At 47.7% G+C, this 24,340-nt stretch overlaps 1 protein-coding gene across 3 annotated transcripts; it reads right to left on the bottom strand.

Annotated features, from left to right (window-relative positions):
• Positions 1-8,708: 8,708 nt before the first annotated feature.
• GFI1B (growth factor independent 1B transcriptional repressor) lies at positions 8,709-20,284 on the bottom strand. 3 transcript variants are annotated; one of them, XM_042052060.1, is made up of 7 exons: positions 15,250-20,284; positions 14,984-15,112; positions 13,345-13,491; positions 12,547-12,809; positions 12,135-12,272; positions 11,525-11,690; positions 8,709-11,059 (listed from the first exon to the last, which is right to left on the bottom strand). In XM_042052060.1, exons 1-7 carry the CDS (start codon positions 15,485-15,487, stop codon positions 10,881-10,883), a joined length of 1,260 nt encoding a protein of 419 aa, XP_041907994.1. In that variant the 5' UTR covers positions 15,488-20,284; the 3' UTR covers positions 8,709-10,880. The 3 variants fall into 3 exon arrangements, with proteins under 3 accessions (XP_041907994.1, XP_041907996.1, XP_041907995.1); XM_042052062.1 differs by having other exon boundaries at positions 20,077-20,283; XM_042052061.1 differs by having other exon boundaries at positions 14,984-20,283.
• Between the last annotated feature and the right edge of the window lie 4,056 nt (positions 20,285-24,340).

Raw genomic sequence — 24,340 nt, 5'->3', positions numbered from 1 at the left:
GTGTGAGAGCCCTGCAGGTGCTGTTTGTGTGGGCTGGAGGCCAAACCCTCTCAGGTATCTTTTCTTTTTTCCACATGGCCACCACCCTGGTCAAACCTTACTACCCACACTTGGAGAGATTTGGGAATGCAAATTCTCTGTTATTCTTCTTCTTCTCTAGTGTATTACCAGCTCATTTGAATTCCTGCCTCTCTCTTGGGAGCTTGTTGAGCTTCCTAGAGGACTCATTAGCCAGTAATTATGAAAATGTAGACACCAATTTATCCACGGGATTGGTGCACACTTTCCTCCAGTTCTGGACAGCAGCATCCAGGGGTTTAGTTGAGATTTCTTCATCATCCAAGTTCACAAAGATGGCATTGTGTGAGTGCCAGGCCCTGCTGAGGTAAATCAGGTTCTCAACACAAAACTGGAAATTGTTATACCCCTCTCTAGGAAACAGGGAAGGGATCAGGATTGCACTCTGCCTGTGGCTCACACAGACTTGGGGCTCTCACTGGAACATGGGAAAATGAAGTTTGTGCTCCAGATTTCAGAAGAGAAGGGACTCAGCTGAGTGACAAATGGGTTCATTTAGCTTTGGCCCAAGCTCTGTACCAAGGGGCAATGCAAGAGGGAAATGCCATTAGGATTTTTTTTCCTTTAAAAATTGAAGATGAAGGCCAACAGTGAGAAAATGAAAGATGTTTCTTGTGGGAGATCCCCCAGATTGTTCTTCTGGCAAAGCCAGTAAGGGCTAGAGGGCACAGGAACACATGGCTCCAATTCCTGGTAGAAAGCTGGGCTCGCTGCATCCCAGGATGTGTGAGGTGTGCTGGGAGGGGCAGTGCTCTTCACCACATCCCCAGGTCCCCTCACCTCAACTGGATTTTTCTGAGGTGGCCACTGCCAGGCAGTTTCTCCCTGTGCCTCTTCTGTTGTGCCAGTGTAGAGGGATAAAACAGAACAAGGCAGCAGCTTCAGCAGGCGAAGGTCTCCAGCCCATCTCCCCCCTGTTCCTGAGCTCTCCCTTTCCCATGGGGATCCAGCCTGTGGGACATCTCTGGCACAGCTGAGCCCTGTGTCCCCCACCGCTGTGGGGTCTTTGAGTCAGGGCTGGTGGCTTGCCTGTGTGTCTGTTACAGTTTCTCTTCTTCCTCCTACTCATCCCAGCAAGGTGGCAGCTGGGTGTGTTCCTTCTGTGAGAGCTCTGGGATGGGGTGGAAACAGAACCAGTCCCAAATACCCAGGAGCTAGCCTCACCCCACGAAACCATAAGCCTGGCTTAGAAGTTGTGATTAATACTAAAAGAACTGTTTTCAGCCTGTAGGGTGCAGCAGTAGCACACTTTAATGGAATCAAAGAATACCAGTTTGGAAGGGATCTCAAGGGATCAGCTGGTCCAACCTCCCTTGGCAAAAGCACAGTCTAGATTAGACAGCCCAGCACCCTGTCCAGCTGATCTGAGAAGTGCCCAGTGTTGGGGAATCCACCCCTTCCCTGGGGAGATTATTCCAATGACTGATCGTTCTCATTGTGAAAAATTGTCCTCTTGCATCCAGTCGTAATCTCCCCAGGAGTAACTTGTACCCATTACCCCTCATTTTTTTCGTGTGACTCCTCCTAAAAATGGAGTCTCCATCTTCCCTGTAGCCACCCTTAAACATTGGAACATGGTGATAAGTTCTCCCCTTTTCTGGTGTGCTGGCACGGGAGTTCTAGAGCACAGCTGAGTACTGTCAGAGCTGAGGGGAGACTCCCGGACCTGTGAAAGCAGGTGGCAGCACAGCACAGCGAAATGCTTTTAAAGGAGACACCCCCAGCACTCTTTATACGACTTACACAGCAACGATATCCTGGGTGAGCTTGAGGGGAAAGCCTCTGGGTTGTGCCGTGGTTCTGTCTTTTGTAGGGAAGAGCAGCAGGCAGTGTAAGTATCTACCCCAAAACCCTGTTCCCTCTGGGAACAGTTTATCCACCCTGTATATGTCCACAGCTCCTGAGCTCCTCTTCCTTTTGTGCTTTTTGTATTGCATTTAATCCAGGGGAAGACTGCATCTCTCCCACGGATATTGGAGGACTCACTTGGCAGAGAGATTCCCCAAACATGGCATGAGCTCTCCACAAATTCCAAACACTTATTTTCCCAAAGATTTCATGGCAGTCTTGGAAATCTGGGCTCTGAGTGGAGTGGGACGCCGTTAGGGGAAATATTACATCTCCTAGCTAAGGTCTGGCTGGAGTTTCTTTTTTATTTTCTGTTCCGTAGAGCTGTTACACTCATCCTGTGTTTCACCTCAAGAGTGGCTGCAGCAGGAAACAAAACCTTCATGGAAAAGGGCTATGATATAAAAATATGGTGCAGTGGCCAAAGCTGTCAGGAGTTAAAACATCACTTCCAACTGCCCTCTGCTATGCCTTGGACGCCAAACAACTTTCAGATCGTTTTTTTCAGGAACAGTGATATTCAAAGTGCCTGGCAAGGGGCTTCCAGATTATTGGAAGTCTTAGTTACAGAGAGCAGAAACTCTTCTGGAAATAGTTTACTTAAGGGAACTGTGTTCTAGTGTAAACCAGAATGGACTTTTCAGTTCTCATCTATACCAGTAAGAATCCCTATCAGCCCTGTGCAATGCCCAGATAGTAGAGGGTAGAATATGCTTCATTTCCTTCCACATTGCGTTCTCTTACTCTTAGCAATGTTTCACAGTGTAAAGTATCAGAACTACAACACTTTTTTTCACATTATTATTGCTCCCCTTCAAAACAGCCTTGTCTTTATTGGGCATTCTCACCCTTGGCTCGTGTAACTTCACCAACTTTTATCTCCCTCCTTGGAGCCACAGCTTTTCCCCGCTCATCTTTGTAATCTGACATTGTGATTTGTTCACTTGTGTGCTTGTTTTTCTCCTCGAAGAAGATTTGCTGACTCATTGGGGAGGAGGCAAGAGCTGTAGAGGCAGCTGGTGTCCAGTGATAAAACCACAGCCACATCCAGCCTTCAGGGTTTGCAGGTGACAACCCTTCAGTTGAAGGCCTGAGCCACATTCCCTTCCAAGCTAAGATTGCTGGGGACTTTGGGATTGAGGATGAGGAGGTGGTACCCCCAAAACAGGAATTATTGTTCCTGATAACCACAAAGTTTGTGTTGTATCTTCTGCAAAATTAATAATGATGCTGCAAGAACTTGCAGGCTGGGGGCTAAATCCTGCTGACTGTTGGATGTTGTGCCCTTTTGAAATCCTTAGGCACTATGAGCTATTCAAATGCAAAGGATCATTAATCTTGCTGAGTTCTCCACCACCACGGTTGTGGCACTGTGCAGCAGGCCCAGGGACACAGCTCTCTGACTTTCCAGCTGTTTCCCTGCATTCCAGGTAACCTGAGAAACCTCAGCTGTCTCATGCACACTCACTCTGAAACCCAAGGTCTTCTGCCCTGACAGCTCTGCCTTTAAGACATGAGAAACTGAATTCTGTGCATATGTCATAAGCATCATACAGAATTCAGAAATAAAGTCTCACCAATAGTACATGGTACTTTTCCTAAGAAAAGAGTTTTAACTTGGGATGTTCTATTTAGCTTTAATGCTTCAAGGAGGTAAGATAAAGAGTTGGTTAACAAACAAGACTGCAAGTCCAGCTGACCTAAGTTCCATCTCTCACCATCCTACTCAAATTTGGGCAAATATTTTAAGGTGAACAATGCAGGTTGGCAGATCTCAATGAAGAGACCTTGCTTTGATGCTTTATGGGGTTTTTGTGGGATTTTTCACAATGCCACTCCAGTGTATTGCTGTGCATGCGCAGGAATTTTACCTTGCTCTTATCGGCAGACCTTGAAGCTGTTACAGGCTGGATCTAAACAAGGAGTTGAAGCAGGGATGTCTGACTGACACACTGCTTCACCCTGTCCACACTCTCAGGATGGGGCCCTTTCAGGAACAGGAATGCTCTGTCATCTCCAACTTCCCCTTCCTCAACTGAGACAAGAGATAACTTCTATTTTATAAAGAGAAAAAACCAGTGGACTTGACCACTGCTAAAAATCCCACCAAAGCTCCTAATATGGAAGAGCCTGGAGTGTAAGATAAAGCCCCATTGCTTTAAAATTCTTCAAGAGGAAGGCAGAATCAATAGGCATGGGTTTGCAAACCCCTCATCCTTCACGAGGAAGCCTTGAATGTCAGAATTGTGTTGGCTGGTGCTGAATGTGGCTGTTGGAGCTTGCTGAGGAGCCCTTGATGCACAGGGGAATTAAATGGCTTAGAGGTTGCTCGTGACCTGGAGAACTGTAGATTATGGGCTGGAGCAGAATCAGCTGTGAGAAACTTGGCCTGAGAGTGGTGCAGAAACCACAGGGCTGTGACTCAGCTCATGTAACTTTAGATGCCTGCAGATACTGGGCTCCCTCTCTTTAGGGAGAGAAGTAGGTGCATACAGGGCAGGACTTCAGCCCTGGTTTAGATATGCGCTTTAGGAGCAGAAAAATCTCTTCCTAGGTATGTTTCTTATCAGAAAGGGAGCCTTTGAGTCACCAGCTCACAGCAGAGATCTCCTGACCTACTGCTGAAGGTTTCCTGCCTCATATCCCACGGGGAGCTGGGGATAGCACCTGCACCAAGGCAGCCAAGGATGAGCACATCCTCCCAGCACTGGGGCAGGGCTTGCATCTCTCAGTAAAATCCTCAGGTACAGGCAGGAGCCAAGACACCAGGATGAAGCAAAGGTGGTGGGATGCAGGATGAGGGCTGTCCATATGGTCTGGATGAGCAGTGACCTGATAACAGCGTGCTCTGGCGGGCTAAAGAAATGTGTTAAAGCTGCAGGCATGACACTGGTTCATCCTGCACGGCCCAACCTCATCAGGGAAACCAAGCAGAGGATGTGCCCTGCAGGAATCTCTCTGTCATGGCTGAGGTGTATGTACAGGGAGCTTGCACAGGTCCAGCTGAGCTCATCCAAACACAGGAGGGTGTCCCTGGTATGATCTCAGCTGTACTGATTTAGTTATTGCTGCCCTAGGAGAAGATGTGAAGGGATATTTGCTGGCTCATGCTTTTACAGCTCAGATGGGAGTGGTCAGGATTTTCCCCCTTCTATTCACTCAGGGGTTTTTACTATTTTTCAGAGACAGAGCAATTATCTGTGCACCAAACCTTAGTGGCTGGTGCAACTGTGAAGGGGTAGACCCCCCTCCCAACACTTAGGGAAGGCAGCACAGGGTAGAAGTGCTGCTCTGGGCCCTGAACAGGAGCAGCTGGCTCAGTAAGCATCTGAAGTGTTTGTTGTAAATCTGACTCTCCCACTGGGCAATGCTCCTAAGAAAACCTTCCCCGTGCACTCCCTCAGGCCCCTGTGTCCACACTCGCAGCTCCCAGGCTGCACTTACCCGGGTTATTTGCATGGATGAGGGCTGCCTGGGTGGCAGAGGCAAAGGGCTGACAGGCCTTTCCTGCCAATCTGTCTGTTGTTCAGATGAAGTGGTTGGAAAGTGCTCACTCTCCAGTTCCCTCTTTGGCTCAGGCACTCTGATAAGGCCTGGGCTGTCCTATCTTGCCCTGGGAGCTGTTCCTCCTCCCTAACAGGCTCCCTTCCCCTGCTGACAGTTAGCAGCCGGCAGTGCTTGATAAACTTATCAGACCAAAGCTGAGCTCAGTGCATGCTCAGCTCCTCCCCAGCCCCAGATTTCCCCCATTCCTGAGGACTCTTTTCTCTCTGCCTGCCTTGCTAGCTGGTACAGCAAACACAAATCCCCTTTGGGCCCACAAGTCAAAATCAGCCCAAGGACCAGATTGAGAAATGCTCAGATTGAAGCAGCACGTTTAAAGTGAGGGCATTGGGTGGGGTGTTTACAGCATCCATATCGAGCTCTCTCTCTCCCTGCAATATTTTTCACCGGTGGAAATGTTCGTGTCTGGTTCATCCTCCCTGTGTTGCTGCTTGCCCTGTTTCTCCGCTGGTTTTGAGTTTAGTGGGTTTAATTCAGGGTCTCACTGTGCCTGCCTGGAGGATTGCTGAGCCAGCTCTGGACTTAGGGTGCTTTGCTGGATTCAGTTCCTATCACTCGTTATTGGTGTCACAGTTGTGCTCGGGCGTTCCAGCCCAGATCAAGGCTCCATTGTGCGTGGTGCTGGATGTGGAAGATAAGGAGGAGCAGTCTCATTCCTGACTAACTTACTGTTGAAATAAACAAGTGAAATGAAGGGGAGAGGGGGAATTATTATCCTCTTACAGATGGGGTGAAGAGCTTCTGAGAGCTTCATAGCATGCTGAACAACTTCAGAAATCCAGCACACAAGTCTTCCCTGAGGTGATGCAGGAAATGTGTGGCAGATCTTAAGTCTCAGTTTTAGAGCTGCAGCCTTAAGATCAGTGTGTGTCCATGGTGACTGTTAGTTTTAAGATGGTGGGTCAAGAATTCTGCAGGGATCTGTGTTTTCTTCTCACCCAGCACAGATTCACTATCCTTGAATAATTTTTGTGTGGCTGTTCTGGGTTGCCTCCTCTGTGTGGATGTGCTATTCCAGAGGAAAAGGGGGGAAAAAAATCTCTGCTTTGTCAGCAGAGTAAGTGTTTAAAAAATGGTTTGTGATGTACTCTTTTTTTATTATCCTGTAGCAGCTTTGCAAGCTGAGCTCCACATCCATTCCCACGTTAGGCCCATAATGGCAGGCAGGAATGTTTTCCCTGTGCAAGGAAATGTGTATGCAGCTATTTCTCGGACAGTGCCCTGGGCCTTCAGGTTTTCCTTTGCGTGCTGTGCTGATGGGCTGGAATTAAACTGCTGGTGTGTCTCCATCCCCTGTGACTGGGGAACAACCTGCCGTGAGGACAAGGGACTCTGCTCCTATCTTTTTTCACCGATGACACTTTCTTGTGATGTGTAAGGTGGGAAGCAACTGGATGCAGCAAATAACTTTAACCAGTAAAACCTGCACCCAACTGGAGTCTAATTCTTCCCTGTCCTTCCTTTCAGTTCGTTTTAGGGCTTCTCTAACAATTACCAACACAAGAAATCTTCAGGATCTTGCCTTCTCCAGGATTCCACTCTGTGAGGTTAATACAACCTGGAGATAAGCTCCAGCCTAACGCTGTGCTAGCTGGGAACACCCCTCAGCTTCCTGCAGGTGTCCCGTGGCTCTGGCCTCATTAGGAAGACAGATTCATCCTCTGTCCAAACTGAAATCCACCCTTAATCATCACCAGCTCTTCTGGGCTGCTGCTCTCAGTGCCTCGGGGCTGTCTGGAAGACACAGAGGCACCTCTCTCCTCCTGACAGATGCCCAGGGTTAGTGCTTTGCATGTCCCTCATTTGCTAAACAAAACAGCCCAGAGACCAGGATTTTTTTCCCCCTAGCAATAAAAGGAAGGTGTGAAGAGGACTGGGGAAGTACAGGATACAGGGCGGGCTCAAAGAGAGGCAAAAACAATCAGCTCTTTCTTCAGCCACAAAGATTAGTTGAGATTTTGCTTTTTGCTATCTGTTTCCTTGACTGACTGACCAGAATGTTTGTGATGCGAGAGGAGGTGGTGGGAAAGGAGTTGTACCTGAGGGATCAGAACTGAGGAGGATTTGCATGTTTGGAGAGCAAGACCAGGTGTGTTTGCAGTTGGTGACAGCCGTGTCCTGGTCCTGACAGGAGCTGAGCATCCTTGGATACCCATGGTGTAGATTCCAAGGATCAGGGCAGCCCTTTGCCTGCTCTTTGGAGCAGGTCTGCCTGTGGCTGATGCTGTGCTGGGAGTGAACAAGGGGCTGCGGGGCTCTGCCTCGTTTTTCCTTTGGGCTGCTGGCATCCACAGGCCTAAAGCAATGCCAGGGCTTGGGCATTAGGTGATCTGAAAGTGGCAACTCAAGAGGAAGAAGCTGTAGTGTTTTAGTGGAAAACACTGCAAGTTAATTCCCTGTCCTCCTCCTCCTCCTTCCTTGGGTCACCTCCTGTCTCTGGCAGTTCTGTCTTGCTGATGCCTTTGCCAGCTGGCCCCCATCCACAGCCTGTGCCTCTGGAGATAGCTCCCTGTGCCTGTGGGAGTGGGTCAGCCTGGATCCCCCATGCTGCTCTGGCCACAGACACGTTCCCCTGAGCTCTGCAGCAGCACTCTGCCTGCAGCCATCCCAGTGTGCTTCCCCACTCACTGCCCATCCAGCCAAAGCTGTCTCTGGATCTCCTGGGATGTGCTCCCCAGGCTCCTCACAAACACCAGGCTAAGGCTGGCACTGCCTCCTTCAGCGTAGCTGCTCTTCAGGATTATCTGGGCTCAGTAACCCGCCCTGGAGTCCTGGGGAAGTAGCAGACAACTGGAGTGATGTGTGCTGCGTCAGGAGGGAGAAGCAGGCTGTAGGAGCACACAGGAGAGAAGGTCCCAGCTGTCCATTGAAGGTTATAGCTCCTCTGTACCTTGGAAACCAAGGATAGGAATGAAAATCTAATGGATACAGCAGCTCTTCTTCATGAGGCTCAGAAGAACCAGCTGTCTGGTTTGGTTTTATGAGTGGTCACAGGCACCCTTGCCAATTGATGTGTGCCAGCACTTGACTCCAAATGGCCAAAATTGGGGAGCTTTACGTGAGTCGGACACACCTGCTGTCCCCAGGGAAGTCTGTGCTGGTGTGTCCATGTGGTTTGGAGCTGGGGGGTTTTGTTCCTGAGCAATCCAGATGCTGACATGCTCTTCGAATATTTCTGTTTGCAGATTAGTGGAGGACAAGGGGAATAACAAACACGGTTTGCATTTTGGGCAATAGTTTTAATAAGCTGCAATGACTTTACCTTGAGCAAGGCTTGTGCATGTGTGGGTGTTCTCATGAATCCGTGGGGCTGGGGAACGGTTCCATCACAGGTTAGGCACCTTCCCCAGAATGGCTCAGGGAAGGACAGCAGGGATTTAATGGGGGCTCTGGCACTGTCAGTTGGATACAGAGTCCGTGTATCTGCTGTGGCCCTCCTGCTCTGCACAGCTGGCTCTGGCTCTGTGGGGCTCTGCACCAATCTGTCTCCAGGATGAATGTCTCTCTAATGGGAGCCCTTTTCTGCATGTGAATATCCATCTTTATTCCCACTCAAACCATCCTAAACTCTCCCTTCTCCTTTTTCACCCCATCCCCACTGCCTGTGTCCCCGGTCAGGTATGAGCTGTTCTTTAAATGGGTGTTGTGAACATGAAATACACTGTGTTAGCCCACTTACTAAGAAGGAACAGATTTATCAGATAAATCCCAGCAGGCCTGTACATGTCACTGTCTGGTATAGTGCAATAAAAAAATACATTAGAATAAGTATAAATACATATTTACAGTGTACAAGTAAAGCCAGGAGTACAGACTCTGGGTTTGAGCTTCCAGATACATATGAATGACTTACAGCTTAGGCACAGCATAGAAGGGACAAGTACATTTTAGGTCTTAGGAGAATAACTTGCAATTTACACCAGTGGAACTGAGGGCAGTTCTCTCCTGGCCATACATGAATTTTCCATGTGGACCGTTCTGTCTTTGCCCATGATGGCAACTGTCCTTCATAAGCCCTTGGAATGAAACAGCCACAGCCCATTCCCAGGGTAATTCCCACTGGTGTCATTGTCTGAGGCTGTGTGTTCAGGGATGCAGTTATGGTGTGAGCCATGGGCTGCTACAATGCCCCAATTAACTGAAAACACTTGTCTATGTTATAATAATGTTATAATAATACTTTGTCCTTCCTGTTAAGAACTCAGGGGACTCCACAAACCTGAGTGAATGGCCCACATCATCAGGAGGGATGGAAAAACAAGAGCTCAGTGCAGTGACTTGCCAAAGGTTATAGAGAGAGAATTTGGCAGAGCTTGGAGGGGAACTGGTTCTTTACTTGCTCCAGTGCTTTGCTTCAACCCTTAGACCTGGCAAAAGGAGGAAATACCACTGCTCTCTTTGTATAATATTTGTGAGGTGCTTGCATGCTCTGCCAACATGTACAGGCTCAGTCACTTCCTCCTTGAGGAGAGTGGCTGGCAAGCAGAACTCTGGCCCTTGACATCGATATCCAGGGCCACTCCTGCCCATGCAGTGACCCAGGATTGCTCAGGACAGCTCGAAGTCGGCATGTCCAGCACGCAGTGAAATATTGTGGGACATACCAGCCCCAATTCCAAGAGCTCTCCCATGGTACCAAGAGATGGGGATTATTAGCTCCTGCCTGGTGCTGTGGCGTGGCTCTTCCTGGAGCCTGCTTGGGATCTCTGCAGCACGGTGTGTCTGAGGAATGTATTTAGAGACCCCTGTTATCAGCTAGGGATAGGAGCTGTTTCTTCAGTATTTTCCTCCCACTCCAAGCTAAAAATACAGCACAGTTAACTTGTCATTCGATCACAGTAAATGCTCTGCTGAAAGAAATTACTTTAGGTGTCTGTTGGCAGAATTTATGGCCTGGGCAAGTCTCTGCAGAAGGCCCGTCCAGGTTGAACACAGCTGACTGAATGCAATCTATTTGCATGCCCTGGGCTTATCTTCCCAACCATCGGAGCAGAACGTGGTTACAGCACCAGCTTGGCACAGATTGTTGCTGCCACCAGCCCAGGAGTCCCCTCCTCCCCGCTGGGCAGCCTGACGAACCGGATTCTGCTCCTGGTGTAAATCCAGAGTAATAGTGACCTTGGAGGAATTCCGCTGGATTTACACTTGAGCAGGTGATGTCAGATCTGGGCTGGTTCCTGCTGCAATCGAAAAGTGAAAGCTCCCACAGGTTTCTTTGGGCTGTGCAAGGCCCTGTGGTGCCAAACACCAAAGCCAATGGCATGACTTGGCCAGTCCCCAGGGGAACATAGGACACCACAGGAGCTTAATGAGGTGGATGGAGGTGCTGGGGACAGTCTTCTTCTCTGGAGCATGAAGCAGGAGCTCCAGCACAGACCTGGAGCCACCCCTCACTTGAGGCTGTGCTGGGTCTCTCGGTGCCTCCGGAGATCCACCTTGCGCTGGAAGCCCTTGGCACAGAGCTCGCAGCTGAAGGGTTTGAAGCCAGTGTGTTTGCGGCTGTGGGTGATCAGGTTGGAGCTCTGGCTGAAGGCTTTGCCACACACCTGGCATTTGTGGGGCTTCTCCCCTGCAGAGCACAGAAAATGGTTTAAAAAATGCTTTAACAGGTGAAGGAAGGGAGGCAGAAATGCATTTTAGCAGAGTCAAACCTGACTGGCTGTGCTTGGGCATCAGGGTGCTACCAGCCCAGCTCTCCTGGTGATGTGCCTGGATTGTGATCCAGCACCAGAGCCTGGGAAGAACCAGGGACAGTCCTTTCCAGCTGAGTGACCCATTCCCTGCATCCAGGGCTCAGTACAGCCACAACATGCACCAGAGGCTGGTCAATAACCACCTCCTTGTCAGGCAGATGTGCTTCAGCCTCCTGCTGTCTCACCTCACATAGAATAACGACTTTCCAGTGCCTCTGGATACTTATCCCCAGTCCAATACCTCTGTGTCTGGGGACACCTCTGTGTCTGGGGACTGTGTATGTGCATCAGCATGATGGGCTCGAATTTTCATTTTCCTCTTGGAATATTTTGTTTCTCACCTGTGTGGATGTACGTGTGCTTCTTCATGTCCGACTTCTGGTGGAAGCGCTTCCCGCAGTACTGGCAGGGATAGGGCCGTGTGTCCGAGTGGATCAGGAGGTGAGTGGAGAGGGTGGAGGAACGTTTGAATGTCTTCCCGCACATCTTGCACTCAAAGCTTCTTTCCTGTTGGGGAAGGAAAGTCATGGGATGTCTGAGGCTGCAAGACATGTGACAGAGCTTGAAGAGGGATGAGAATTGTAGATTTGATAAGCAAATCTCCTTGGCTCGTGGACTGATAATGCTGGGTGCAGCACAAAGGGAATGCAGGGAGGGTTCATTATGGAAATGGATCACGTCTTGTGATCCAAACTCCTGCACCCTTTAGCAGGAGGTGAGGCACAGAGGAGTGAGTAGCAATGATCCTCCCTTCCCTTCCAAGGAATTCTCAAGGGCAGTCTGAGATTTGTGAGACCAAGAGCTATGACCTGGGGTTTTCAGAGCTCCTGTCCTTGTCACTGTGCTACAGGAAAGGCATCACGTTTGTAATCTAGGAAGTGTCACTTCCTCTGTAAGAGATTAAGCAAGAGCTGAGGTCCAGAGCTGGTTGTCTGGAACCATGCCACCCACCTGGGAGTGAATGTTGGTGTGCTGCTCCAGGCTCACAGCGTGCCCAAAGGTTTTGCCACACACTTCACAAGCAAAAGGACGGGTCCCGCTGTGAGACCTTCGGACATGGACCTCCAGTCCGTGGGGAGTGGAGAACACCTGCAAAATGAAAGGCCAGTGATTTTTTTTTGACATAAGGTGGCTGTGCTTCCATCTCTGTCTTCAATTCCTTCTCTTTATTTAATTCTCCCCTCTGTGAGAACTCACGTGAACTGCAGCATTCCCAGTGCCTTTGTACTTGTTCTGACTTTGGGCCCCACTCTGAGCCACACACTTTGGTGTGACCCAGTGAAGAATGGGTTTCATACTTCATGTGTGCGATGAAAATCCCTCCAGGCCCTCCCCATGCCAGAGGTTCTCATCCAACACCCACCTTGTTGCACTTCACGCAGTGGAAGGTCTCCATGTCCGAGGAATAATGCAGGCTGTAATCCAGGGGGGGCTCAGTGCTTGGCAGGAGGTGGCTCCCATACAGGCTCACGGGGTGCTCCAGGAGAGCTGACTGCATGCTGGAAGACATCTGCTGGTAGCTGTATGGCACATGGAAAGCATCCCAGGAAAAGCCAGCTTTGTAGAAGGTTGGGGTGCTCGCTGTGTTAGTGCAGTCCTTGATCTGCAGCCCTGGCATGGCCATCTCTGAGTGTGCAAAGGAGAGGGACAAGTGAGTGTCACACCATTGCCTGTAAAAAAGTTCCCCATCTTGTCTGACCTCAGGAGCTGCAGTTGGCAACTTCTCCTTGATTCAAATCCTGATTCCTCAGGTAAAGCTCCTATTACGACTTTGATTTCAATCTGAGGAAATTTTATGGCAAAGAATGCCATGGAAATTTTATGGTTAAGGGAATATTAAGCCCCCTGCTAGCCCTCCTTGACAGGGTGTTGGAACAAGTATCCTGTGGGCACCTGCCTTGACCCACATAGCACAGAGCTGCATTAAGATGGGAAGGCTCATTCATTGAGAATAACAGCATTATCCTTCATTCTTTCTGGTCTAGACCAGAACTGTAAAGGGAAATACAGAATGCTCCTAATTGAGCTCTGCCTGTGACAAGTTTGGCCATTGATGTCAAAATAAGAGCTGTCATTTACTGAAAATGTGGGCCCAGTTTTAGGAGCTCCATAATCAGCTCAGCCCTGACCTCCTTTGCAATGGGGATTTTGGGTGGCCGACCTTGAGCCGAAGGGCCTGGCAGCATCCTGCTCAGGTACTGGACAGGGACACTTTCTTCTTTCAGTTCAGGTGGGTCCTTCTCTTGTCTTAGAACCACACATTCCAGGTCCTGTTTCTTGATGTCCTCTGGTGTCCTGTCTCCTGTGGCTGTAACACAGCAGGGTCACAGTTATGTCACAATGATGTCATTCTTGCTGTTACAAGAAGAGTCTGTTTAGGTGAGTTTTGTACTCATGTGTGAACTCATGCCTGGACACAGCTCATGCTCAACTCCCTGAGGAAGTGCAGAGTCGTGCAATCAGCATTCAAAGTCTGCCCATTGCTGACAAAGGGAAATTCCAAGCAGGGTGAAATTAGGCAAGGTAGAGGGGGGCAGAATGAGATGATAGGATACTTGATACCTGATGTAGTTAGAGAAAATCAACCCTAGAATTACATCTGTAAGAATAATTTCCCTATTTTAAACCATTTCTGTTTGTGTGGGTAACTAACAATCGCTAACTTATTAACCTCCCCACCCGTCTCCTGAGAGAGCTGGGTATTGTTAACCTGCATTTACGGACAGCCAAGCAGGGAAGCAGAGAGGGGAGGCAAGCCCTCAGTGCAAGCCTCGTCTCCTCCTGCCCACACTCCCATTGATCTCTCCATGCTTGTCCCAGCTCTTAAAAGACCCCAACCAACCCTTGTTAAACTTTGTAGTAAAAATCTGAAATGGACAGAGGTCTTACATATGTCTCCTTTCTGCTGGAGATGGGACAGATCTGCTGAAGGACAGTATTTATCTGTTGTCCAAACCTGCCACTGCACCAGAGAGACACAACAAATGCCTGAAGGATGATGGAAGGAATGGAAACTAAAATGTCCCCTCCTTTCTTTTTTATCAAAGTTATCTCAGGGCTAGACTCTAATTTGACAGCCAGGGCTAGAACAAAGGGTAAATTGATCCTAAATTTGAATAAAGAAAATTTGAATGGTGCCTGAAGGAAGAAGATAATACCCTGGCCCTGCCACTGCTTGGATGGCTGTGGGAGAGCGGGAGCAGGGGGAGGACAGCAGGGAGAGGCAGAACTGTGTTGGGTGGTGTTAGCACAGCACACAGCAGCTGTGAGCGTGCAGGACTCCTCACCAGCAGTGTTGGGGTATCCCCAGTATTTTCTCACTCTGGCTGTAACCTTCCTTGCAAATCCTCAGGAAGAGGTGGTAACACCCTGAGGTAGAGAAGATGCAGTCCAGAGGGAATGTGGGCAGTGAACACAGGAAACTGGAGATGGACATGGCAGAGTTGTGAGTTTGTAGAACACTGACAACCAAGCGCAAGCTCTTTTCCTAGTTATTAGTGGCCTGAAGTTGGCCATTTTTCCCAAATGTGACCAACTCCACACAGCATCTCATATCTCAAATCTCCCCAGCAACCAAGCAGGAAACAAAAGGAGGATCTAAATTTGGGTTCAGTGGGATGGTGTGGATTTGGTGTAGAGAAAGGACACACAGGAAGGGATCAGTTTGCCCTTAGACTGATGCCCCTGTGTGAAAGCCCCTGGATGCTCTTTAGCTCACTCATCCTGCTCCCTTAGCTGCCTACTCAGTTATGGATTTACCTTGGTGTGTTCCTGCAAGCCCAGTGGATGGATTGACTCACCAGGGAAGGGAGAGGTGACCGGACCCCACGTGAGTACTGGCAGGTCATCTTCCACACAGCGGTGCTGGTGATAGGTGTGAGCTTTTTTGCTCTTCACCAAAAAGGAACGTGGCATCTTCCATTCACTTTCTGGGATGAAACACAGACACACAGCAGGTAAACCTCTGTGGCTTGGGGAGTAACTTCCCATTTGTTCAGATTAAGTGCACTCTGTAAAAATCACACTTCACAATCTACCCCAGGCTGAGGCAGAAGATTACAGTGACCTTTATGTTGTAGCTGGAGAAACAGGGACAGGCTTAACCTGAGAGCTGTTACAGACCAAAACTCTCTGTGCCAGACATGTTGGAAGCCAAGATCTGTCTCTCGTAGTCCTGCAGGACAGGCTGCATCTCCGATCTTCTCCTCCCTGAGAGGACACAGTGGCAACCACGGGTTGGAGATCCCCACTGGAGAAAGTCTGAGTGTTTGTGCTGCACCTGGAAGGGCCCAGTCCCAAGCCATGGGCTGGGCTCTACTGTGAAATTATTATATAAACAATAATGATAGAAACAACATCAGTAATAGGAGAGAGACAGAGGGAAATCCCTGCAGAATGATGTGTGGAGGATTTCCCTCTTGCTTGAGCAGTTTGAGTTCTGGCTGACAAACAGCAGTGGAGCAGAGGCAGAGCAGGAAGGCTGGGTGAGAAGTCACCTTTTGGACCCAACTCAAATATTTCAGACCGTTGAAATGGCGGGTGAGGGACAAACATAAAATGCTGAAATTTAATCATACCAAATTCTCTTGCAATGCAAGTGTTATCTTTGCCACCCAGAACCCAGCCCGCCCTGTGCCCGCTCCCTGGGGCTGGTAACTGCTCTTGTGGAGGCAGGGTGGCAGCAGGGACGATGGTGTGTGCAGTAATATCAGCTGGTGCCTTATTTGCATATGTATTTGCATTTTCCCTTGTAATTGTTTAGGATAGTGGCACTAAAAACAAATCTTGCTATATTTCATTTCAAAAGTCAGCACTAAGTCCTGGCTCTCTGTTGACTGGAAACTGTGTTATTAAGTTTTGTTCCTTTCTGAGAGCAGTTCAGTTGAACCTAGTTACTTACTAACTAAAGAAAACCCCCCAAAATCCATAAAGTTTGCTCCTGTTAAGCAGGAATGACATGAAATGTCTGTCCAAGGACAGAGCAGTCCTGGAATCCCAAACACACAGGGATGGAAAGGTCTGTTTCCCAGCGTTCAGAAGTGCCTGTACTACCCCTTCATGCTAAATATAATTACCGAGCACAGTGGGGTTTTGTTTAAAGGTTTGAGGGCCACATTTATAGTGGTGCCTAAAGCTGTGGGATTCCCACAGCCAGGTCTGCTGGGGACAGAGGGATTGCCAGGGTGCCCCCAGCCCAGCCACCTTTGGATATGCTGCTGTCTTTTTAAATCTGCTCCAGGATTCCCATTGTTCCACCTATGATTTCAGGGATAACTCTTGTTGGCTCTGACCGTTTTTTCTTCTGAAATGACTCACCTGTTTTTCTTCATCTTTTTCCAAGAAATTTATGTGTAGCTTGAGATGAATAAGAGAAAGCTGAGGCCAAGAGTAGATTTTTAATTTAATTTTAGAAAAAGGACAGAACAGTACTGAGGATGAACCATAAGTAAGCCCTTGAGGGAAGGGGCACTGAAGTACACGGCTGCTTTTTGCTCTCCTGGAACTCTCTAATGAGGTTCATTCAAAGTGTTGTGAAGAGTCTGTGCCCAGTGAAAAGCTGCAGGCACAGAAATAGCTCCAGCTCAGTGCAAACATGGGAGTGCTCTGCAGTGGGTTATAACCCTTCAGCAGCTCTGCTCAACCCGTGTCCCTCCCATTCCAGCAGCACTGCTGAGCTCTTGGTCAGTCCCAGCTGAGGTACCTGTGCATGGACCCAACTCTGCCTTATAGACCTGCCCCAGGTTAAAGTGCTGCCTCAAAACCTTCGGACATGGAATTTCCACTCATGTCACAGCGATTTTCCCATGTGGTGGGGCAGGACTGTGTCCACAACAGGAGGTATTCATGCCAGGATTCTTCAGACATCAGATTTCTCTGCCTGAATTAACCAGTTCCTTTCCCTGGGCTTCCTCCACGGTGGAGGAAGAGGCTCTGGCAGTGGGTAACTGGCTGTAGGGTGAGAGCCTGCATCCAGCTGTGCCTGCTGGAACAGCCACTCTCCTTGCCCTCAGGCTAGAGAATCCTGGAGAATCCTGTGCCAGCAGCCAGGCAGCTCAGCCAGGTAAATCAGAGGACTGGAGAAGGGTGGTTTAAGCAATCCAGTTATATGGCAGTGCCCATATGCCAAGTACAGACAGCACTAAGTACAGCCCCTCTCTTCTGGTGGCGGTTGAAAGAAGATGTCCATGAATAAAAAGAATATTTCTGGATGTGTTTGCCCCAGCCTTTGTAAAAGTCAAATTTGCTCCAGTATCCTGACTGCTGATAAGGGCCACGACTGAGCACAACGATCTTTAATGGACTGAACGTTGCAAAAGGAAGTCACCTTCCCCCACCACATTTTACAGAAAAAAAAAAAGGAACTGGGAGCCCAAAGCAGAGTTAATTAACAACTGCACTGGACTGGCTTTGTGATTCACACAACCAGGCTAGAGGAAAGCTACAAGCAGAGATTGTGGGAGGGAAAGTACTGTTTTTCCTCGAAACTCCAGATTATCTGCAGCAAGTGATCAGCTGCTCCTAATGGCTCACTGTATTTCCCAGGAAAAGCAGTGCTATGGACAATGGACCCTGCTACGTTTTAGGGTTATTGAAGCTTCTGGCAGAATTTAACTTCAACCTTTTGCTGAAAATTAAACTTTCTTTTTCTGGAGTCTGTTCCTTTCAGCTCCTGTGGCAGCAGTTTCTACCTGGACTGGTAAGTGCACAAGAGAATTACTGCTTGGGCAGGAGTGCCCATCCAAAATGGAAGTGTTCTGGCATTTTTATTCATTCAATATAGGATATAAACCAGTAGGTGGCTAGAATTGACATTCTTATTTGCTTGCCATTCATGCAGCTTTATAATAATGTTATAATGTGCACTGAGGAAAAGACAGCAGGAGCCAAGGGGAAAAAAGCTGCTCCACTATTTTGGGTACCTCACCTAAGCACCTTAGAAGGGTTTCTTTCACCAGTTATAAATTCCCCAGTCAGATCTGAAAGCAGATCCAGCATTTGCATGTTCAAACTCCAAGTTCCTTCATCCTCAGCAATGCTTTTGGGTGATTTTGCAGAGTATCCCGGGTAAACCTCTAATGGGACCCTGAAACACAGTGAATGGGTCCAGTTTTATTCTTTAGGGGTGGTTTCTGACTCCAGGACCCTCATTTTACTGGATCCTGTGTTCCTCATGAAGCCCTAACTCTCACTTCACTGCACCCCAGCTCTCAGTACCCAAACCCACAGGACTGGTCCTTTGATGTAATTTAGAGGAAATTCATACTCTCAGTGAATTAGGTTATGAAGCCTTCGGTGGGGGCAGTGCTTGCAGGATTGTGTCACGCTGAACACAATTTGCAGTGAAAGATCCATTCTAAATCTGACTTGCATTTTTCTCTAAATTCAAGTAATTGTGTTTTCAGATTTACAAGGTTAATTGTAGAGACTAAACACTTTCTCTTGCTACACTCAGTGAAACTTTAAGTTTTAACTGGCATTACATTGCTAGTATTCACCAGTAGTACATTACATCACATTTCAGATAAGTTGATGAGCATACAAAGGTTTAGGCTAAAAAAGGCTCTTTCCTTTCCATTGCTTAACTTATATTTATATATTAATATTGCTTTTTTCTGCCTTTTTTTTCCTCTTTTTTTTTTTCTGGAAAAAGTGAAGCTTCCAAAAATACAGAATAGCTTATCTTTCAAAAGACTGCATTTTTGAAGAGAAAAAAGCGCAAAGTAGAACACGATGTGTCTGTGTTTTAAGAGCCCAAATAAAATAAGATAAAATAAAATAAAAGGTTTTATGGACTCCTGACTCTTCAAATATAAAGTCAAATTGGAAACAATTTCAGCTCTTTATAACAAAATTAATCATGTCTTCACTAGTCCACCCTTGCAAAATCGAATGCACTTGGGGAGAGTAATTTAAACATGACTATTTTAGTGGAAAAACAAACAGGACATTTTTAATTCCTGTGGTAAGACTGGATAAATGGACATTATGGCAAGGGCAGCAAATTATGGTGGAAATTTTGCCCAAGAAGTCGAACAGAAATGCTGGTATAGCTGCAACACCCAGGAAAAAAAAAGTATTTAGACTGTAATTGCAGCATTTGTTCTCTAGAAAGCTCACGTAGCTCTCTGTGATGTTGGGAATGCCACTGGCTTTAGGAAACTTTGCCTTAGGCATCCATGGATGGAATTATGCAGTGCAATCTCCCAAATTCCCTATCTCCTTAATGTACAGATGCACTTTCAAAGTGAACTTGCAAATCATTTGCTTCCCTGCTTAATGTATTGAATCAATCTTGTGATATGAGAAGCGCCTATAAATAGCTAATTCCATATGCTAAAAATTGTTAGATTAATCAGCCTATATTAAAAAAGGATGGAGAAATAATAAAAGATGGATTTGAAGCAAAAATCCTGAATGGGAGAGACCGAATTGTCATCTAGAAAAACTGGCACAGGTGATGGCAGCCGAGGTGTGCTGCTCTCTGAATGGAAAGGTTTGGCCCTATAAAAGAACAATTAAAAGGAAAAACACAGTTTGCCCTCTCCTCAACAGCAAAATAAAAAACTCTACAGCTAGAAACTGCTCCTGCTGATGGAGCTGGCTGGGACAGGTACCTGAAACCATTGTCACATCTCTTCTATTTTTTTTCTATTACCATTTTCACATGTGAAAGTGAAGTACATGTCGTAATTTTAAAAGGTTCAATTCAAATGAGTCAAGTGCACTATTACCATAAAGGAATCCTCAAGACAAGTGGCTTAGGCAGTGGAATACGTTACATATTTGCAAACACAAGCAAAGAGGAGGAAGGAGGAAAAAAGCTTAGAAAAACATATCAGAAAAATGAGAAAACCAATGCAATTAGAAGTGTTTAAAAGAATAAATTAATCACCTGTTTGAGGGACTTTGCTTTACTGGATTTGCCTTGAAATCTCCCCAGACAAGTGAGACGTCGTCTTCTCTCAGGACTCCTCTTCCACTTTCTCACTTGGTCGCAGTCGGCTGAAATAGATACTTCTCCTTTTTTCTCTCTGTTTTTTTCCCCCTGTTCCCCTCCCTGATTTTTCAATCAGATTATTTGTGTCAAAATCTGGCGGTGAAGAAACAGCCAATAAGAGGCAGAGCCCAGAAAGTATTTGCTTATCAAAACTTCCCAGGACTTTGAAAACTTGAAGAGACTTCACGATGCCCAGCTCGAAGCCCTGGGGGCAGCACCCTTCACTTTTAGGGGCAGCTTTGCCTTCTGCAGGAATACTCCTCTGCCCTATTGACAAAGAACATGACACAAGAAATAATGTACTGAGCAGGCATTTGTTGTTTTGCTTTTTCCTTAAAAAAAAAAATAAAATAAAAAAAGCCCTTAAGAAACCTGTATTTTTACACACATTCATCCCCGCATCATATCTCTCACAAACAGACACACCATCTGTCTCACACACACACACACTCACATACTTGGGGCTCATAAACAAAACCATCGAGCACATATGCACAGAATTATTTTATTCCAGAATGGATCTTTTATCTCTCCAATTTCCAAGGAAAAACGAATAAATAGTTGCATGGTATAACCGAAGAAGATGTGTGTTAATCACCCTTCATTTTCCCAGGCATATGTGTGTGCAATCCACACATATTTTAGGCGTTGCTCTATCTATATGCAGCTGTATATAGGGTATAAATATAGATTTAAGAAAGCTCATTAAGCAAGCTCATTAACAACAGCTTTGCAAAAAGCTCTTCAAGAGCAATAATAAGAATTTGCACTTCTATCGCTTGCTTTCAAAAAAGGTTTGAGAATGGGTTTGTGAATGTGAAATAATTGAGCGTCAAAGGAGTGGCACAGTGGAAGGAGGGAGGACGGAGCAGAGGCAGAGTGCCTGTCCCCAGGTTGTTCGGTAGCTGGGAACAGGAGCTGGAGAACAGTTTTTTATTTTAGAATCCTTGGACATCACTCGTATTTGGAGACAAACGAGGAGAGCTGCTGTCCCCAAACACTTGGAAGAGAGAGAAGGGGAGTAAATTCCTCGATTCCACCTATTCTCCAATTATCCCAACCCTCCTGCCCGTGCAGGCACAGTGGCATGAGTTGTGTGTGCCCTCGGATGTCCCCTCCTGTGCTCACAGCTCTCTCTGTCCACGGCAGGAACTGGGAGCGCAGAGATGCCTTGCAAGAAGTTTATCATTCCAGAGGTAAATAAGTGTACAGCAGCAGGAAAATGCTTCTGGACATGGAGTTTTCCTGCTCCCTGTGAGCTTCCAAACGCATTTCACTGCTTCCTACAGCTGCATTAACCGAGGGCTCCGTTGGCTCCCTTTTCCTGCTGCAGCTCAGCGTGGCGAACACCAGGAAGCGCCAACCTTTGTTCTGCCCTGGGACCAGCGAGAGGCTGGGGCTTCCCTGGCGGAGCAGACATGGTCCAGGGACACTTGGGGCTGAGAGCCGAGGGATTTTGCATCCGGCCATGGCAGGGCCTGCTGTCCCCAGCGCTCTGCCAGGCCCGGCACGAGTGCCAGCCGTGGCATTGCCCCATGGCACCGGCCGGGCTGTGCAATGGGGTTGATGCAACTCAGAGATAGGAGAGTGGATTTCACCCACATTGAGAAAGATTCAGATTTTGATCTTAACCCATCTGTCATTTACTGAGCATAATTAATTCTTGTTGTTTATAGAAGTGAACAATCCCTTTTCCTGCTCCCTCCTCCCCTCCTTATTTATCTAGCCAGGTTTTGCATGAAAGAAACGTTCCCAAGGCATTGTGCTTAGAAGCTGATTTGCATCCTCTTAAACACAGGCATTTGAGGGATTACATTTCCCGCTACAAAAACAAGCATTGTAACAGAAACCCAAAATGTACATTGTGGCTTCAGGGTTTCATATGAAGACAGTTAACAGGAATTAAACAAAACAGGAAAATGACAAGCTGCTGAAAAGGACTGAGATGTTATTTTATGAAACATTGGAGCTGGCTTCTGCCAGCACCCCTGAGAACAGACTTCCCGTTGATACAAAGTGCAAATGGCTGCAGAATGTTGCTCTTAAACTCCAGACAGTCAAAGTAAGTCAACCACACACACAAAAAAACCCTAGAAAAGGAGTTGCGTTGAAAACTTTAAGATGCCTTCCAACCCAGGCCTTTCTAAGATTCTATGTTCAGTAAAACCCACCCAGACAGCTGATTTCAGAGGTGTTCCAAGGAGCACTGGGCACAGCCCTGTGCAAAAGGAGGATGACTCCATCTCCTGTGTCAGTAACAGCTGTATCAGCTCCAAGTAGCCACAAGCTCACAAGGCCCAGATGTAAGTGCAGACAAACCCATCCCTGAGCTAATGGCACAGACACTCTCATTTGGGACCTTTCTCACCACACTGGAATGCCTGAAGAGAGATGGGGACACTGCTGTGGTTTCTCCAGCTCTCGCCCACCCCTTCTCCCTTTATTTTATTTCAGGGATTCCTGTGGAGCAAACAGCTGCAGGATGGGAGTGCAGTTGGCTTGCCTTGTTGTGTTCTACTCTTCCCTGGATTTCTGTCTATGGCTTCTGTTCATCTCTCCACTGAAACCACCATCAGAAGGTGACTTACAGAAGCTGAATTATAAACCCAGAGAACGGGAGGTGCATTTGGGGCTGGAAGAACCTTTGAGCTGACCCCGTGTGGTCATTCTTATTTTATGTTCTTCCTGTTGATATCATTTTCCCTGTTCTGTCTAATTCAGGACCAGCAGAGAAGGGAGAGCCACAGAGAGCTTATCTGGGCTCCCAGAGGCTTGTCCTGGCCCTGACCCACACAGGCCATGGGGGATGCACAGTCCTGCTTGCACACAAGGGCAGTTGAATTTTGTGTGCTGCTGCGAGTGTTTACTACGTGTCATATGCTCCAGTGCATCCTAAGTAGATAGATTTTTAAATGTACAGCTCAGTAATAATAAACAGGTTAATTATAACATAACACGTCCCTTCTAGTGCAGTCATTTTTCCTTTCAAATCCAGCAGCAAACCCCTGCTATAGCATCCATGTTTTCTTTGTCAATTTGACTGTTACAGCAATTAAGTCCCAGTAAAATAACACGACTAATTGCTTCCAGCTCTTTCCTGAAGCCCATCCTAATTTTCACCCTCTTCTGTGGCAGATTAAACAAATGTGTCTTCAGCACATCAAGGGAAAAAAAATTACCATCACTCGGTCCAGACTGTAATAAATATTAATTGCCAGGCACAAGGCAGGACTAGATTAAAAATATGCTGGCTCCAAGCAACTCTTATCTCATCATGAGGCAGATGACCCATTGCAGGTGCAGTGGGAAGGAACTATCTCAGTCCTGCAAGGATCAGAGCTGGGAAACACAAAAACTGCTGCAGAAGTTAAAAATCAACTGATACGTCTCAGATGGGGCTCTAATCTGCTTTTCTGTCCTTACACCTAATTTCCAGCTTGCAATTTTAATGCCTGTGATTCCCACTGGGATCTGGGGACAATTCAGACGGACTCCAGAGTCAGATCCAGCACCCTCGGTGCGTCCCTGCGGAGCTGCTCCTCCTTGGAGAAGGGAAAACACGGAGATCCCCCAGCCTGGGGACTGAAATGCTGAGTTGAAAACCTGTTGCACGTGGCACACAAAACCGAAGGCTGGAGATCCTTCCCCGTGGTAATTCCCTTTCTTCCTTCCTACCCTGCATTTTCCACAGGGAAAGATTAACCTTTATCTGGAAGGATGGAATGTTTGTGTCGTACAGTTGCCGCATTTTAGGGGAGAAAAAAGAAAACAAAAACGAAGACAGAACCCTTGCGCACGGCTTGGACGAGTTAAGTCCTCAGGGACCCAAAAACGGGAGAAGGAAACGAGCTTTGCACGTCCATCAATTAAAATCAATGCGATCTGGGGCGCGTGCCCGGGGGCTCTGTCCGGGAGCCACAGAGCCGTGTCCCGACAGCACCACTCCGCACACAGCGGCACTTCCGAGCCCCTTTTTTTATTCCCTTTCAGCACATCCCCGCGCTCTGCGCGGCGCTCCCAGGCGGGACCCCGGAGAGCCACAGGCACCGAGCGCCTTTCCCCGGGCCGGGCTCGCCCCCCGCCCGCGCCGTCCCCTCAGGGCCGGGCCTTGTTTACCGCCCGCGCGCGGCCCCGCCCCCCAGATCACGCGACCTCCGCG

This window comes from Corvus kubaryi, unplaced genomic scaffold, assembly GCF_017639235.1.
Source record: "Corvus kubaryi isolate FWS band 111438036 unplaced genomic scaffold, C.kubaryi_AGA036_p1.0 78, whole genome shotgun sequence".
Classification (NCBI taxonomy): Eukaryota; Metazoa; Chordata; class Aves; order Passeriformes; family Corvidae; genus Corvus; species Corvus kubaryi.
Note: the sequence above shows the minus strand (reverse complement) of the source record. Positions and strands in the feature narration are given on the sequence as shown.

Excerpts from the sequence above, each read along its gene's own strand:
- GFI1B (XM_042052060.1), bottom strand. The coding sequence starts at position 15,487 with ATGGCTTGGGACTGGGCCCTTCCAGGTGCAGCACAAACACTCAGACTT. Across the intron at positions 12,810-13,344 it reads GCCAGGCCCTTCGGCTCAAG|AGATGGCCATGCCAGGGCTG; the intron begins GTCGGCCACCCA and ends TTGCACACTCAG. Across the intron at positions 12,273-12,546 it reads ACTGCGTGAAGTGCAACAAG|GTGTTCTCCACTCCCCACGG; the intron begins GTGGGTGTTGGA and ends TTCATTTTGCAG.